At 39.2% G+C, this 17054-nt stretch overlaps 1 protein-coding gene and 1 long non-coding RNA gene across 7 annotated transcripts in view; both read right to left on the reverse strand.

Moving 5' to 3' along the window:
• LOC146493661 (uncharacterized) overlaps positions 1-17054 on the reverse strand; it is a 534640-nt gene that overhangs the window by 141012 nt on the left and 376574 nt on the right. The window lies entirely within an intron of this gene.
• The window catches only part of khdrbs3 (KH domain containing, RNA binding, signal transduction associated 3), a 194610-nt gene that overhangs the window by 65901 nt on the left and 111655 nt on the right, over positions 1-17054 (reverse strand). For all 6 annotated transcript variants that reach the window (XR_014872004.1, XR_014872005.1, XM_085149024.1 and 3 more), the window contains exons 2-3: positions 15853-15971; positions 5935-6051 (exon numbers count right to left, since the gene is read on the reverse strand). Coding sequence is in view for 4 of the 6 variants with exons in the window: in XM_085149024.1 (XP_085005150.1) it covers positions 5935-6051; positions 15853-15971 (236 nt within the window). In the remaining 2 variants the exon portion in view is untranslated. The remainder of the gene's footprint in view (positions 1-5934; positions 6052-15852; positions 15972-17054) is intronic.

The following is a 17054-nucleotide window of genomic DNA, read 5'->3' on the forward strand; positions in this document are numbered from 1 at the left end:
GCAAGTCTAACCAACACCACCTTTACCTTTAAGGAAGAAAAAACAAGGTAAGCTCAGCGAATTGGCTGACTCTGCAGAAGCCACAGTGACAATACAACACCACAGAAAACTATACCAAAAACTTAGTGTGTTTCAAATAAATAAAACTATCAATCAATGAAAACAACTATAGGTAGAAATAAACTGTAGCAAAATGCTGTTGAACTCAACGTTATCTTCCACATTTAATCTACGAGTTTCTATGATCAAGTGGTTCATCATGTTAACTTGTTAATGAATTGTGGAATGATTAGCCATGTAGTGTTGGTGGTGGAGCAGAGTAACAGCTTGCTTATTAATCCTGATGCAGAGCTTACTAAAAGTGAAACAAAGGAATTGTGACTGTTTTATCTTTTAGGAAAATTAAAGAGTGAGTACAGTTCCCAGGGAGGAAAATGGATGAGTTAATCACGGTGCTAATGAGAAGAGGGTGGGAAACACAGATGACTTTACATCATCCTGCTCTGACAGCAGCAGGACAACTGAGCTGCTGTAAGCAGGAGCGGTGACTCCCGGCTGCTCTGGCTCCTTCCAGCTTCTCGGGACTCACGTTCTTGTGAGCACATCAAGGATCTGCAGCAAACATTTGTGTAGTTATAGCAGTTCTTGCAGTGTCTCTGCCACATGTAAGAGCTTAAAAGCAAATGAAATAAGCATTGTCTAGTTTCACCCCCCAAGAAGCAAGTCTACAATTACATTTCCATGGGGTGAAAACGGTATATTATCACCTTTCCTGTCAGTCATATGTAACCCAGAGGTGTGGTGCAGTATGCATTTTATCATTATAATGTCCTTAAAGGAAGCGGTTCTTCACTCGGCGTGTCTGTACAGATAAGACAGCTTTGTTTTCACTTGTCTAGAAAAAGCCTTTGGGGGTCTCTCTTTTTGCTCTGCAGTCGCCCGGCACCCTGACCTGCGCAAGGGCACAAAACTACAATGACACACACCGTGAAGCTGAAAACAGAGAGTCAGCAACCAGCTCAACATGAAGTATTCGTTTTGTAGCAATGGTATATCCCTCACCTAAAAAAAGAGAGGAAGCACTAGCTTGAGGAGCGTCCCTGACAGAAAGCTGTCAGGAATAAATCCCACAACGGTTCTACGTAGACAGGTGAGGCCTGCCGAGGTCAGCATATCGCCATAACAGATCTTTTCTCCCACCTACTCGAGGGGAGTGTACCATCAAAGACTATTGATCACAGTAATCAAAAAGAATGTGCTGTATGATAGCAAGAGTCATCGCCATCAACAAATCACCTCTGACAAACAGAGGGGGAGAGGAGACACAGACAAGCCAAGAGAAGTCGATTTATTCCCAGTTAAACACTCCTGTGTGCAATCAATCCGGCTGCTAAGGATCTTCTGTTAGAGCCATTTATATCCTCACTTTATGTGTGGACATGATCGGGGATGATAAAAGTCATTGAACTGGATTGTGTTTGAAATTTCAAGCTATACCCTCTTCACAAAATCTTTTTTCTTCCCATGAAGTTCGGTTCGAATCTTCACAAAGACTCAACATTTCTATGAAAACAAACCCATAAATCCAGATAGTGTTTTTTCCTGTGTGCGTGCTGATTTGTCTGCATGTGATTTACACGCTACGAGAGAGACGAATTATACTTTGAAAGATGTCAGGCGTATTTGGTGATCCCCAAGATCATTCCCATTTCCATAAACTTTTGAAATTTGTTTTCCAGACATAGTTGTTTTTGCATTTCTCCAATGGAGCCTAGGTGACCTGAGAGCTGTCAATCAAGCAGAGATTGTAGGTACGAGGGGGTGATCTGAGACAAACACACTTATACATTTTTAGATCAGCGTCTTCCAATTTAGAACGAAAAGAAAATGAAAAAGGAAAAACTTCTTTTATTAAAAACACTCCCTGTGATTCTATTTGAAAGCCTTAGTAAGTGTGAATGATATGAGATAATTATTGCAGCTGATATGGGACAACAGCAATTCTATTCTCACCTGCACATATAAAACTGTATATACCACATTGTGCTTTTGTAATTATTATTCAAGCTTACTGTCATTTTAAAATAAAGGTTTCATTACTGAGCAGTCACCCCATGCTAATTCCTTACTGACAACCATCAATAATTACTTTTTTTTTTTTTCAAAAAAGGGAATTTTTTTGTTGACTTAAAAACGATGATGTAGATGATGATGACATAGATCTCAGAGGGTTAATTGACTCCTTAAAAAAACTCATTATGTTTGTTTTCTGTGATTGTAAACCACGTATATTTTATATTTAGATGAAATAAGTGGAAGGGATTAACAATTATGTAAAAACGTCGTTTTCATTTTATAGGCACTCATTAATGGCCACCTATTATTTACAGCTATTTACAGTTGCATTTGTATAGTTACATAACTGTGGATGTGAAGACAGATCTTTAAAAAAAAGAATTTGATGGACTTTTTTTTTCTTTTGAGTTTTCTAAAATAAGCACAGGGTCAAAAAATATACACAGAGTGAACCTAATATCTGAATTCATTGTCTCTTAGCAAATTGCATCTTAAAACTTCTTACTGACCACCCAAAGCTCTTTATACTAAAATCTACATTCACCTTTTGAACTCTCAGTGCACTTGGGTGCTTTATCCATCTTGCATGCATACTTACGGTTAATGTAGTAGAAATACTATAAAACCTAACCTGTGAGGCTGATCCTGCAGCTTTAAACTGATAGCTAAGTTATCGCTGTTGCTGTCGTGCCACTGTGAAGCACAGTCTACTTATTTTCAGTCATTTAACATCAGCCCTTAGTCTTAGTATTTTTTATCAGGTCGATCAAATTTCAGCGTATTTTATCATAATATTTCAAGGAAGTTAGTGATAATTATGTTTCTGACGATGCAGAAAAGAATACTGAATGTTTTATTGGTGACTGCAGCTTGCAGGAGCAGCATTTATTAGAGCAAACAAAAGGCAGGGCGTTCTCCACCCTGCAATCAGCTACTGTCTCAAATGACACACTATTTAATTTAACGTGTAAATCTGTTGCCACAAGGTGCAAGTAAAAGCAGCACTCTAGTACAATAGTACAAAATAGTGACCTATTGTCAGTCAAATGCAAACCGAAGAGTAGCCAAAGTAGTGTTTTCAATGGGACTTTTAAGTGAAAATAATATCTAGCCACTTTAGTTTGACAATAACAATAACTAAAGCCGCGTATCCTTCAAACTCTCTGGAACCTGCACAATACTGTTACATAACTGAAAAATATTTTCCACCTGGGATCTTGTGTCTTAGGTTGAGCTGCTTTTACCACCATGAGCCCACATCAGTAATTTCCCTCCATCGTTTGCGCTCCCTGTCATATGGAAAGCAACTAGTGAGTGCTGCAGCGATGCTCGGTGGAGTCATTTGTTTGGATCACACCACCAGCTGCTAGCATCTCCTCCTCCTGTGCGTTCAGAGCCTGGTTGTTGTTTCCACATTTAGTGGGAACAATTTCCTCACTTCAGTTTATTGAAATATACTTTGTATATTTTTTAAAGTATTGTGCTTTGTCGCTCCCTTTTTTCTAAATCGTCAGAGGCTGACGAAGCTTTTGCTGTCAAACATGTCTGAGCTGGTCTTACTGTTGTGGAATGCTAAGTCATAATGTCGATGCATCATTGATATTATAACATGACACCTTTATATCATAAAAAAATATATACAGTACTATCAGAATTCCGAGGTAGTCTGAACACAGGAAACTGACTTGTGACGGATGCAATGTAGCCAGAAACCCAGGGGATAATTCTAGCAGCAGTTTGTTTTATATCACCTCAGCTTTACTCATCCAATTCCCCTAGGCAGCATCATTAGAAGACATAGCATACATTTTCACTGCTATGCAGATGACACCCAGCTCTATCTGTCCATGAAGCCAGATAACACACACCAATTAGTTAAACTGCAGGAATGTCTTAAAGACATAAAGACTTGGATGGCCACTAACTTTCTGCTTCTTAACTCAGATAAAACTGAGGTCATTGTACTCGGCGCTGAAAAGCTTAGAAATATGGTATCTAACCAGATTCTTACTCTGGATGGCATTACCTTGGCCTCCAGTAACACTGTGAGGAACCTTGGAGTCATTTTTGACCAGGATATGTCCTTCAACGCACATATTAAACAAATATGTAAGACTGCTTTCTTCCATTTGCGCAACATCTCTAAAGTTAGAAATATCCTGTCTCAGAGTGACGCTGAAAAACTAGTTCATGCATTTATTACTTCCAGGCTGGACTACTGCAATTCATTATTATCAGGATGTCCAAAAAACTCACTGAAAAGCCTTCAGCTAATCCAAAATGCTGCAGCAAGAGTACTGACAGGGACTAGAAAGAGAGAGCATATTTCTCCTGTTTTGGCTTCCCTTCATTGGCTTCCTGTTAAATCCAGAATTGAATTCAAAATCCTGCTCCTCACATACAAGGTCTTAAATAATCAGGCCCCATCTTATCTTAATGACCTTGTAGTACCATATCACCCTATTAGAGCACTTCGCTCTTGCTCTGCAGGCCTACTTGTTGTTCCTAGAGTATTTAAAAGTAGAATGGGAGGGAGAGCCTTCAGTTTTCAGGCCCCTCTTCTGTGGAACCAGCTTCCAGTTTGGATTCGGGAGACAGACACTATCTCTACTTTTAAGATTAGGCTTAAAACTTTCCTTTTTGCTAAAGCATATAGTTAGGGCTGGACCAGGTGACCCTGAATCCTCCCTTAGTTATGCTGCAATAGATGTAGGCTGCCGGGGGATTCCCATGATGCATTGAGTTTTTCCTTTCCAGTCACCTTTCTCGCTCTCTATGTATTAACAGACCTCTCTGTGTTGAATCATATCTGTTATTAAACTCTGTCTCTCTTCCACAGCATGTCTTTTATCCTGTCTTCCTTCTCTCACCCCAACCGGTCGCAGCAGATGGCCCCGCCCCTCCCTGAGCCTGGTTCTGCCGGAGGTTTCTTCCTGTTAAAAGGGAGTTTTTCCTTCCCACTGTCGCCAAAGTGCTTGCTCATAGGGGGTCATATGATTGTTGGGTTTTTCTCTGTATCTATGAAGCGCCTTGAGGCGACTTTTGTTGTGATTTGGCGCTATATAAATAAAATTGAATTGAATTGAATAACTTCTTGTTATTGTGGCCAAACAATTTAATCTTTGCCTCATCAGACCATAAAAACTTTCCTTGAGAAGGTTTTTTCTTTGTCCATGTAATCAGTTACACATCTCTTGCATAGAGGCTTCTTCCTTGGACAACAGCTTCTCAGTCTATGGCAATGATGACCTCATTCAACTGTACACAGTGACACAGGTGTTCCAGGCATATGCCTTGCTGGTTTATGGGTTATTTCTCACCATTTAAACCTCGTCCGAGCTTTCAGATCTTAGCCAAGTGGTTAAACTCCTCAGTAACTTGTACAACAATTTGAACTGTTGGTCTTGGTACATGCAGTTCTTTAGAAATGATTCAATTATTCTTGACTTGTCTAAATCCACAATCCTTCGCCTTGGTTCTGACAAGCTGAAAGATATTTTGGAAATTTCAGTGCCACTGATTTTAATAATCTAAGTGGGTGTGTGTACAAAAAGCTTACAATGTCTCTGGGAGGCCAAAAAAAAAGTTGAGCAAAGCTGAGACAATAAGACAAAGTCGTTTCATGTCAGTTCATTATTTGCTCAGAAAATCTGCATTTTATGAAATTAAAAATTGATGGGCTCCTCACATTCCCCCTTTTCTATGGGAGGCATTGCTTAACTCTAAGGTTATATCCTGTTCACTTCAAATCTTTTTTAAGAGTAACAGCAGAGCAAGTTAAAATGGGTTGGAGGTGAAAGAGAGCAAAAGGAGCAAGGCAAGCACGAATAAAAATGAAATAACCGACTGGAGGGTTACCTTCTCTTTGTCTCTCATGGATCCTTTACCGAGAATTGACATCTTTGTGAGAGTGTCCTCCTGTAGTCTCTTTAACGAGTTCCCGCGTGGCCCGAGGAGTTTGCCAACAAAGTTAAACTGCAACAGAGAGCAAGAGAGCACGGATCAGTCAGAATCTGTGTGTTTGAGATAAAGAGCAAAGACTTTTATGTCAGTCGCATGTGGTTCAACCACAGATTGAAGCTAATGAAAACTTATCAGTGGTTTATCCTCTTTCATATTTTGATAAAATCACTGAAGAAGCATTTCAGAGATGTCTTATCTGAGGTTCAGAAGGTCACCTTTTCATGGGCTGTAATGTTATAGCACAAGAAAAAGCCGTGTGGCTCCGGCCAGAAGTCTTCAAAAAAGAATAATAGCACATGACATTCAAAAGGCACTGCTGCAAGCTTCGGTTTCAGGAGTGGCACAAACACCACGGTAAAAATATCAGTGATGAAGTTGGCATACACATGTTTCATATCTCATAATTACTAAACTGCCAAAAAGATCAACACTTCCAGAAAATAATGCAGGACTTCTTTATCTGTAAATAAAACACGGGACCTCCACCAGCAAGGTTTGGAAGCTGAAGGTGAAAATCTGGGAAAAGGTGACCTGGAGTCAGGAAACCGTAAGAGAGGAGTGGAAGAAACCGAGTAAGGATTTCCACACCATCCCCACTGGAAAACTCACCACTATACAGTACGTACTTCTCTTTGGGCAATAAGCTTGTTGCATGTTATCAAATAAACTCTTAGAAATTATTTTCTTTTCAAAATTATTGTCTTTTATTTATCTTAAAAGTTGATTTCTGCAAACTTTCATTGTCATCTTTCAGATATGATTCTTGACTATTTTCCCCAAAACCAGAGACACACTAGTTTACACAGGCTCAGTAGTAGCATCTCCTTGTAACTAGAACAGATGGTTTTACTTTAGTTTTTGTTTCAATCTCAGCTTTTGGTTTTTTTAATATAAAATGAGGAACATCTGTGAGATTTAAGTACAATAATACAACACAAATTGTTTCTAAGTACATACTTTTTCTTTTAGTTTCTTTTTGTTTTTGTTTCATTCTCTAGTTGAAACAACTCGAAACAACTTCATATTCTCAGTGACTAAAAATGTTTTTCATGTTTTATTTCTTAGCTTCTTAGTTCAGTTAACTACAATAACCTTATTTCAAAGTGATGTTATATTATGTTATGTTACATTACGATTTGTTACCAATATTTGACACAACGCAGATTGCCAGGTTGGAAAAAAGCGAGCTTGAATCTTGAACTGAACACTGAAATTGTCTATTTAACAAAAACCAAAAACAACTTCTAACAACCAATGCAGAAAGCCAGTAGGACAAGAAAGCAGGAAATACTGAGTGCAATGTACCAAAGAAAAGACTGAGGGGGAATATAAGACACACACCAGAGACAGGGACACTAAGGCATAGGTGAACTCCAAACAACAAGGGAAGAAAAAAGAAAAGACAACCACGTGAAGAACTTTCCCTCAACATAAAATTGAAAACAGCAAGAGAAAAAAAACCCTGAAATACAAAAATACAATAGATACATTTTATTGGGAGAGATGATTTTGATGTTTATGAGCTAGCCAAAAAACCCAACAGGCAGCATATAAAGGAAGAAATGACATGAATGTGCAGTTTTTATTAACAAACTTGGGCAGCCAGTTTTATTTATTGTTAATTTTGCAGGTGATGAAGGCATAAGAACATCTCTCGTGAGCTTTAACTTGTCAGTTGATGACATTCTCTCAACGACTGGTATATTTGAATATAAATGTTTCCGTGTAGCATTTCTGGGCCATTGAAGGCTTCTCCAGCTACATCGCTTCACAAGGTCACTGCTTTTCAAGCGTAAAAACACAAATGCTACACATTGCCATCTCCAGTGTTGTGCACAGACACCTATCAAAGTCAGAGAACCTCATCACAATTTCACCAGCAGCTGAAGATGGTCAGAGAGACAAAAGGGGAATGATGCCTTCCTCCTCCTCCTCCCTATGTTTTCCCTTTAACAGTGAGTTATACAGCTGTCTCCTTCCACTATCTAGGTCATCAATTAGCAAGCAGGAGGTTAAAAAAAACAGCCAGTTTTGTTCTACACCTCACCTATATCTCTCCTGCCTTTTGTTCTGAAAGCGAGTGCTTATTAGGAAGCTCCTGCCAATTCCTGGGTGAAGGATTTGAGAGGCAAGCTTTAGTGATTCGCTCTAATGCAGTAACTGACTGCTGGGTTTTTATCCCGGCCAGGCTGAAATCCAGCCGCTCTCAGATACAGTGTGTTCCTCCAGCTTTTGTAATTACACCGAGTCCTGTGCCTGGATGTGATTGTACACTTAAAGTAAATATCATCCCTCAATGGCCAAGCCTGGGGACGAGTCAACTCCTAAAATATATCACGACTCTGAGACAATTGTGACAGAGACTATTTTTAACACTAAGATGTGCCATAGTTACATAGTGCAGGCGCACAGGCTTCTGGGTAATCTTAGCTACCTAGGTAGCATAAAAGTCTGTTAACAGCTGGGGAGGACTCTGTTGCTAGATTCAAGAAGCGTAAAGACAGACGGAGGATGAGGAGAAGAGATGCTCAGAAATTTGTGACTGAGAGAGGAGCGGTGACTGTTCAATGGAGGTTTTTAAGAAATGAGAGTGATTCTGCTTTTGTCTAACGGGTGACCAAATACTTCAAAAATCCACGAGTACTCATTTTTGACCACACCACTGAGCATTAATTTTAATGCCAATGAGCGTGATAACGAGGCACTGGTACTGTAAAACAATAAAAGAGGAAAGTAAAAACCACAGGGACATGAGGAACTGAACTTCAAAGCAAAGCAGGAGGTAAACCAAGAATATACTCAAACAACAGTTATACACACAGAAGGGGGAACATAAGAGTCACGTGAAAAGAAAGAACCACTAAGAATTCCAACTACCATTGTCCTTCATGTAAATATTAGGGGTGCAACAATACTCGTATCGATATTGAACCGTTCGATACAGTGCTTTTGGTTCGGTACGCATATGTATCGAACAATACAAAATGTTTAATTTATTTGATCAACTTTTCTTCTGACGATGCTGTCTGTGTTGAGCGCTCAGTGAATCTGCGTTCGACTACTCCGCCTAGGCTGCACTGTCGAGCGCAGATCCACTGAGTGCAGGGCAAGCTAGCAAGACAGAAGCTAAGCTCGTTGCAACATGGCAAATTGAACCTCCCCCACCCTCATTCAGATGTGGCCTTTGGAACTATTTTGGTCTTCGTGTGAAGTATGACCCTGAAGGTAATGGACAAAAGTAAAACAGTATGTCGGATGTGCCACGCAATGCTCAATTACATGGGTGGGAACTAGTGTGTTAGCACAGTTAGCTCGTTGATGCTGTCCAGCCCCACGCACGGGGCGATCCGCGATAGCTCGTTAACGGAGATTTGCCGTGTTGTGGCGTTAACGTCATTTCAGATTAACGCTGACAGCACTAGTGGGAACACAACGAATATGACTGCACATTTACTCCGACATCATCCTAGTGCAAAGACAAGTGGAAGCAGACAAAAACAACAAGCACGCATGCTACAAACTTTACCCGAGTCATTTAGACAGCCGTTAGCACATGATTCTCCTTATGGGGACCTGATATGTTTAATATGCTGCTGAGAGTATACCCCAGAAGAAGCGTATAGTATAACTTTTATTTTGGAAAGAGACATTTCTCTGTAATAAAATAAACATCTTTTCCAAAGATGAATGATTTCTCCATCAGATAGATTTATTATTTTATCCCTTTGTTGTTTCAGCAACATTAAATTTAAAAACTGTTAAAATAGTTAAAATATATATTTATAATTTTAATAAATGACAAAAAAAAGCATGAACATTTTCTTGTATCGAACCGAACCGAACCGTGAATTTTGTGTATTGTTGCACCCCTAGTAAATATGTAAAAATTGTGTATGTTTCTGTTCTGTGTCTTGTGTACTGTTTGTTTGTATATGTGTCTTTCTTGCTGCTGTTACACCCAAATTTCCCCATGTGGGACAATTAAAGGATTATTCTATCCTATTCTACAAGCATCAATCATCACAAAAACTCTGACAAAATGAATTGTCAGGTGAAGAATATTCAATTCAAAATTATCTACGCAAACAAAGCGCGCGCCCCCTCGAAAGGAATCGAGTTTACAAAAGGATGATGAAAGCAGACAGCGGCACCAGGGCAAACAGAGGGTGTCAGGAAATGTTGTAAATGTGCTGAGTTTAACCGATGTCCTGAGCATCCATCATTTCCACCTGGATAGAGCTTTGATCACTGAGCTGTGCCGTCTCCTGAACAATGATTTGCAGAGCCAGATCACACAGCTGACATCTTTGCGCATTACCAAAGCTTTTATGCACCCTTTCCTTCCTTCTGACAGGTTGTGTATCGGACACGACGTCCGGGATGTTTGTGTAGATATCTCAGTCCTCTGGCTACCAACTGTGTGTACCCACCGATGGGTAAAAACGCTTGAACAAGCAGAAAAGAGTATTTTCTGATCAGGAACAAAGCGTTGCTGTGTATACCGTGTACAAGTGTAGTGTAGAAGCCCTATCAAATGTGCATACATGGGCATCAGGCAGAAAGCAAAAAGAAGCTAATTTACAGGGAGAGAAAATCAGACGGGCTGTGAAACAGAAATGAATGCAGACATAAATTTACTCTGCTGGCAGAGCAATTGAGGCTCAGTGGAATAAGGGACACAATTAGAGAGAAGCTGGCTTTCTGCTGAGCTGAGAGGACAAATGCCCTTCTTCATTTAGATACAGTGTTTTCTACAGAGGACAGTTTAAAGAGAGACAGAATCTACTCAAAGAGAAACGTGTCAGGGTGCTCTTCGTTTGAATTCAGATCCTACACACTGTCTCATTAGTCTGCGCTAACCAAACAGTCTACACCTGAAGAAATCCCTCCACCAGCATCCTCTTCAAGACCACATTACACTAATTAGACAAATTAACGTTGCATTTTGTATCCAATCACTGAATTGGATCTTTTTGTTGCAACAAACAAAAAAAGCACAAAAACAGAATATATGAGGCTCATCAGCAGAAAATCAATTTCTGAAATGGTTATTTTGATCATCATTTTAGAGGAAACAATATTCTCTGTTCTTTGGAGGGTTTTGTTGCTCTTTCTATGAGTGCAGAGCCATAGTTTAATGAAGGAGCTGCAGAAAGGGTTAGAAATGGCAGACAGTGATGGGGGGAAAGATATTTAGGGCCTCGGGCATTTATATAAAATGGCTTTAAATGCCAAAGCATTTAGTTTCCAAAAATAATTGGTCAAGTTTGAGGCCAAGCATGGGTATTGAAAATTAACACTGACACAGCTAAAAGCATAAGGTGTGGATTACCAAGTGGGCGAATTGGCAAACCTCTTCACTTTGGTCATTTTTTATGATATAATATATACAGTACCACTAAAACACATCATGTAGTTCGCTTCAAAAGGAACTCAAGTTGGGTAGCTACATATGAGAAATTATAGAGTACTGTGCAAATCTCAGTGGACCTCAACATTATATCAAATATTTACTATATATTCTAACATACTTGTTAGAATTGCACAAACTCTGTTAATTGCCTTCTAAGCTGTAATTGTATTTCCTGTTTTTCAGTAAAATATAAAAGAAATGAATGATGGTCCAAGTCTTTTTACATTTATATACTATTCTTTAAAAAACTGCAGCAAAGATCAGGTTCACTGATAAATAAAAATGTAGCACTCCAGCTAATAAAGCCATGGTCATACGTATCACTGAAGGAGTCAAGAAGTAGTGTTTGGTACTCAAGCTAACCAGCTAACTAAGTTAGGCCATAGAGGGAAATCAGAAGAATACTGACACATATCACCTCATTTATTCTCTGGACATTTTGGGGAGTTGAGAGGGTTTTGTGACCTCCACTTTATCCTTAATGATGAGTTCATATATATATATACATAATCTGATGCCTACGTAGACGTTTTTTCCTATAATCTGGCCTTAACAATGTCAGAAACCCCTCACTTCAGAAGAAGTAGAAGAAGAAGTAATGAGTTAGCAGGAGGGTGCCCCTTGAGCTAAAGCAGCTTGTATTAGACAGTGAATGAACTAAAGTGTTGCACCAAGATGAAAAATATAAAGAGGAATAATTTGTAAGTGCTAATAAAATGAACATGCTAATAAAGCTATTCTAATAGGTCTCAAGAATAAAAAATGGGCAAACAATATTTCACTTGCCAGTAGAGATATTATAATACCAGTAAACAGTTTTGCACGTATGGTCTCTGAAAACTTTCAGATGAAATCATTTTCAGGGTGCATTCTGGGTTTTCAAAAAAAACAAAAGCAAAAAGCTTCTGCCATGATGTGTTCAATATTGACAAGCAATGCCTATGTTTCTTAAAGCTAGTTTAAAGCCAGCTGTGCTCAAGTGGTGCATGCACATTCCTAAATTGTGTTGCCTTCATCATATAACCCCACAGTAAACCTGTTTTAATGTAAAAGTGTGGCAGGGCGAGATCTTTAAAGCGGAGCAGAGCAGCTCAAGTTTGCCCCATGGCTATGTAGCAGTTTAATCCAGTCATGTTACACTAATGTTACAGACAATATAGTGACATGATGTAATGCCATGTGTTTGGAGCTATTTTAAGTTTGTGGCTGTTTAAACAGGGATCATGCAGATTTGCTTTGTACCGGTTTGATTAAAGCCAGTAAATGTCACAGAGAAGTCTTAATCCCGTTATTTGAACACATCATGAGGCAGTCGGTACATCTGCACACATCTCCTCATATGGACCGTACTCCACATATATAAGTCTATACTGAGCAAATAGCTGTAATCCCTGCTGTTTATCAGATATCAAAATCTGTCTGACTTCCAGTGTGATTGATGCTTTGGGGTTTGGCTAATGCTTCCGTTATCAGGAAGGATTATATGACTTATGAAAACCTGCCCGGGCTTCTGTAGCCGCTTCATGTCATTAGACTGTGTGAGAGGATTGTGCTGCTGCTGTCTGTAATCACCAAAAAAACAACCTGATGTATTTAATCACAGGTTGTCACTTGCTGCTCTGTTGTGCTGCTACTTGAATGAAAAATAAATAGATGCAAATACACAGACCCCTCCCTGCCAAAAAAAAAAGTTAATTGTTGCATCTTGGCCCAGCTTGTTATCTGAAACCAAAAAAAATGTGGATGATTAGAAAGAAGAGGGGACACAGGAAGAAAAAGGATGTCTGATTAATCATGCTTAACTTGAAGGGGGCGGGAGTGGTGGTGGGCACATCTGAGCTCTTTTCATCATTTGCTGAATGTATTACTGCAAGTCTGGCGAAAGGTGTGCGCACAGAGAGCCAGTGCCGAGTGATTGTGCTGAGGACAGCAGGACAGGAGCGACAGCAGAAGGATAAATCACAGCTCCCAGCCCAGAGAAACGCCACAGTCTGAACTGGAAATAAACCGGTGGGACTCCTTACGCCTCACTAATGACCTGTGGTGCTTTGTGCCAATAGAGAGCTTTCTAGCAGAAGGCCTACAGAACCAAGAAGGGTACAGATGAGCTCTGATAGCACATCGACGTTCAAAAGGTAGAATATTTTTAGTTCCTGGGTAGGCGTGACATTATGTGTCATAGTGATTTATGTCGACAAGGGTTCGATTAAACATAAAAGACAGCTAACTTAACAGTACTGCCATGTTCACAACACCCCACACCACATAGTGGATCCCTTTGTAAGCGTCATTCTTTCCAGTATTTTAGAAATTCTAAATAATTCATCAGTGTTGGGTATTAAAAATCACTGCTGACACACGGCTCTATCTCAGCCTAGAATTTGCTGCATGGTGTCCTTGCCTGCTTCGTTTTGATAAAAAGCTGTGTTTGCAGACGATGGATTTAACCTCTCTGCACGTGCTCCTAAACGGCCATTTGGAAAATGGCAGTGCCACTTCAATGCCAGAAGCCAAAAGGTGATGCTCGCAGCTCAGGAGAAAAGCCATTCAAGTCAGACAGATCACTCTTGCCACTGCTACCTGTCAGATAGAACAAATTGAATTTGTCTTCCTCCGGTGGCTTGTAGGAGCTCTAAACAGCATATTAGTGGCTCTACTTATCAAAGTTTTCAAAGCAAATCTGTTTAGCTGTAAACCTGGGAGACTCAGATCAGTCTCAGATAGCATTACACACATATGTATGTCGTACACAGGCAGCGCTAATTGAGATTATTTTATTTAGCTGAATTACTTTGAGGTTTACAACAGAGTGCATCTTCACCTTACCTGATGACGAATGTATCGTCTTTCCACAGTACAGACAAAGACCTTTATATGGAAATCTAAACTAAATGTGGTTTTACTTTTTAAACACTTTGAGTTCATTTGACTATTATTTCAACAGATTTTTAAAAACATGAATGAACATGAAATGTGCTTTAAACAGCTGCTATGTCTCAAAGGCTTTAGCTAGCAAAATGTTAGCATTACATGCATTAATATCTATAGAATACAACTATGGAGACTGCATTAATGTAACATACAGGACGTATTGATAAATTAGATTTGACTCTATTTGAATTCCTGGTGTTTGCCTATACAATTCACAAAATGCATCTATCTATAGTTTGTCAAGGTAAACAGGGAATTCACTCCTTAAAAATATATGAAATCCCTTTTAAGCCTCAGACAAATTCATTAAATAAAAATTAAAGAAAGAAAAGATGGAGCAAACAGATTTTTAAAGTTTTAAAAAGATGTTACGAGGGACCATTTTTTTGCATTTTTTTGTAAAAATCTCTAGTTTATAATACTTCATTAAAAAGTACATAAAGTGTTAACTCCTGTTTGATCTACAGTCTTTCACAAATACAAACTAAGTGCTACGTGTGAAATAATAACAATAATAAAGCATGGTGTATCGCTGATGTTTATATGCTGAAATGTCACTCTGAGTCTGGTGTTGAGATTGATGAAACCAAACCTAGAGGTTTGTTGGTTCAGCTTTGTCCTCTCCAGTGGTATACTGAAGGTTGCCGCTATCCTTCCCGTGGGGGCTGAGGTGAAAACTTGAGTGATGTCCCCCAACTAGGAGCAGCCCCTCTCCCTTTTACACCAAGCCTCCTCATCACGCTCCCAGTGGGAAATCCCTGTCACGCATCGAGCTTGTGGCTCCAGTAAATGTAGCTGTCGATGAAGGCTCCTGCTAGCGGGTGAGGCTGAAGTGCTCTCAAATGTGCCAACAGTATTATCGCTCAAAACGGCTTTACATGGAGGTCATTGTGAAGCCGACCGTCCTGGACTCTATATTTGTGACTTATGGGCCACATTGCAATCACGCTCTCCCCATACAAGCGATAAATTGTCATGAGAAAAACAGCTTCTAGAGCTTGTAAAAGACCCAGAATCTCCCATGTTTCACAAGGAATCGTTTGACGTTCAATAAAATGAAATCCACTGCGAGGTTATTCGTTGACAAATTAATATACAGAGGCATCACAGCGTCACTGACCAAGGTCAACACAAAGGAGAGTTTGGTGCTGGAGAGAGGAACAATTAGAATTAAAGTTATGCATTTCAAAAGCTTAAACAGTTCTTTAGACAGAAAGTAACCTCCCTAACATCGTCCTACCCCAGTTCTGTCATCCGACTCTCTGCCTGAACACCATCTACCGGATATGCTACATCTAATAACATAAAGCATCAACAAAAAGTGTCAAGTGGCTGTTGGAAGGAATTTAAATCAAAAGTAGAGCCACTGTAGTTGACTTCATTATCTATAAATAACGCAATCTAAAATTCTCTATCTGTGCACATCACATTCTTGGAGAAGTCTCTGGTGGTGATGCCATAGCACTTACTTTAGGAAACTGCTTGACTGGTATTAAAACTTTCTGGCCCAGTTTCATGTTCTTGTTGATGACGACATCGATGAACTTCTCCTCCTCCTTCCCCTCGTCTTTCTGAATTTTTTCAATCTCTGGAAAGAAGCAAGAAAAAAAAAGATGAGCCTGTGTTGAAAAGCATGAACTTAGAGGTCTGGAGCAGCAGAGAAGTGCTAGTGCCAAAATACATATCTTCACTGAAAGAATAATTGAAGTTTATTTTATTTTGGGATGCACTGTTTTCAGCACAAGAACAAGATGAGAGTACATGAGTATGCAATAGCGGTTAGCCTTGCCTGTCATAATGCCTGGAAACTGCTACACTGGCTACTTGTGTCACACAGTAATGAACACAAAACTCGCTTCTGGTAAAAGCTTTTTCTTCAAAATCCTGAACTGTTCAACCTCAAGTGAATGCTGCTTCTCAAATTGCTGAGAAAATGTCAAAAGGCTCCTTAAAGTTTTTCCATTTGACACATTAGGATTGTGTCTTTTGTTCAAAACCCAGCTACAGCACATTTACAAAACACACAAACAAATATTTAGTTTTTTTCTCCTCTGCAAGAACCTCAAACAATTTTACAGGTAAAGCTTTGTTTAAAGGACATGAGAGCGTTTTTCATGATTTTCTCCAACTTTTCTAATACACAGTAAAAGCTATAACTATAAAACTGTAAACTATAAAAATCCACATTGCAACCTAATATTGGGCATAAATGAAAGAATATGGAAATCTAGTGCAGTAGATTAAATCTTTTTGCATCACTGAGAAGTCATTTAGTGTTGTTCTGAAAATATGTTTTAATGAGCTCAAACAAAAAAAGTGTTTTAAAGGTTGGAGATGATCCAATGGAAACGAAACCCCTGACCCTATTACCTCGAAGCCTTGCATACTAAAACAGTATTTTATTATGTTTACTCATGTGATTAAGCAGAATTGGCTGAAATCTGTCTTTCAGATGCTGTAAAAACTTGAGATTTTAAGATATATTTATGCAATGTGTCATTTTGTGAACATTTATGGCATCATTGTGATGCCATAGGGCTGCCATAGAGTGCATTTAATAAAATGTGTTTTTATTAAATGCACTCTATTTTGGTTTTTATATTCAAGAAACCACTCTATCATGGTTTCTTGAATTTTTTTTCAAGGTCCACTTTGACCTCTGGCGCTAACA

This window comes from Neolamprologus multifasciatus, chromosome 22, assembly GCF_963576455.1.
Source record: "Neolamprologus multifasciatus chromosome 22, fNeoMul1.2, whole genome shotgun sequence".
NCBI classification, from domain to species: domain Eukaryota; kingdom Metazoa; phylum Chordata; class Actinopteri; order Cichliformes; family Cichlidae; genus Neolamprologus; species Neolamprologus multifasciatus.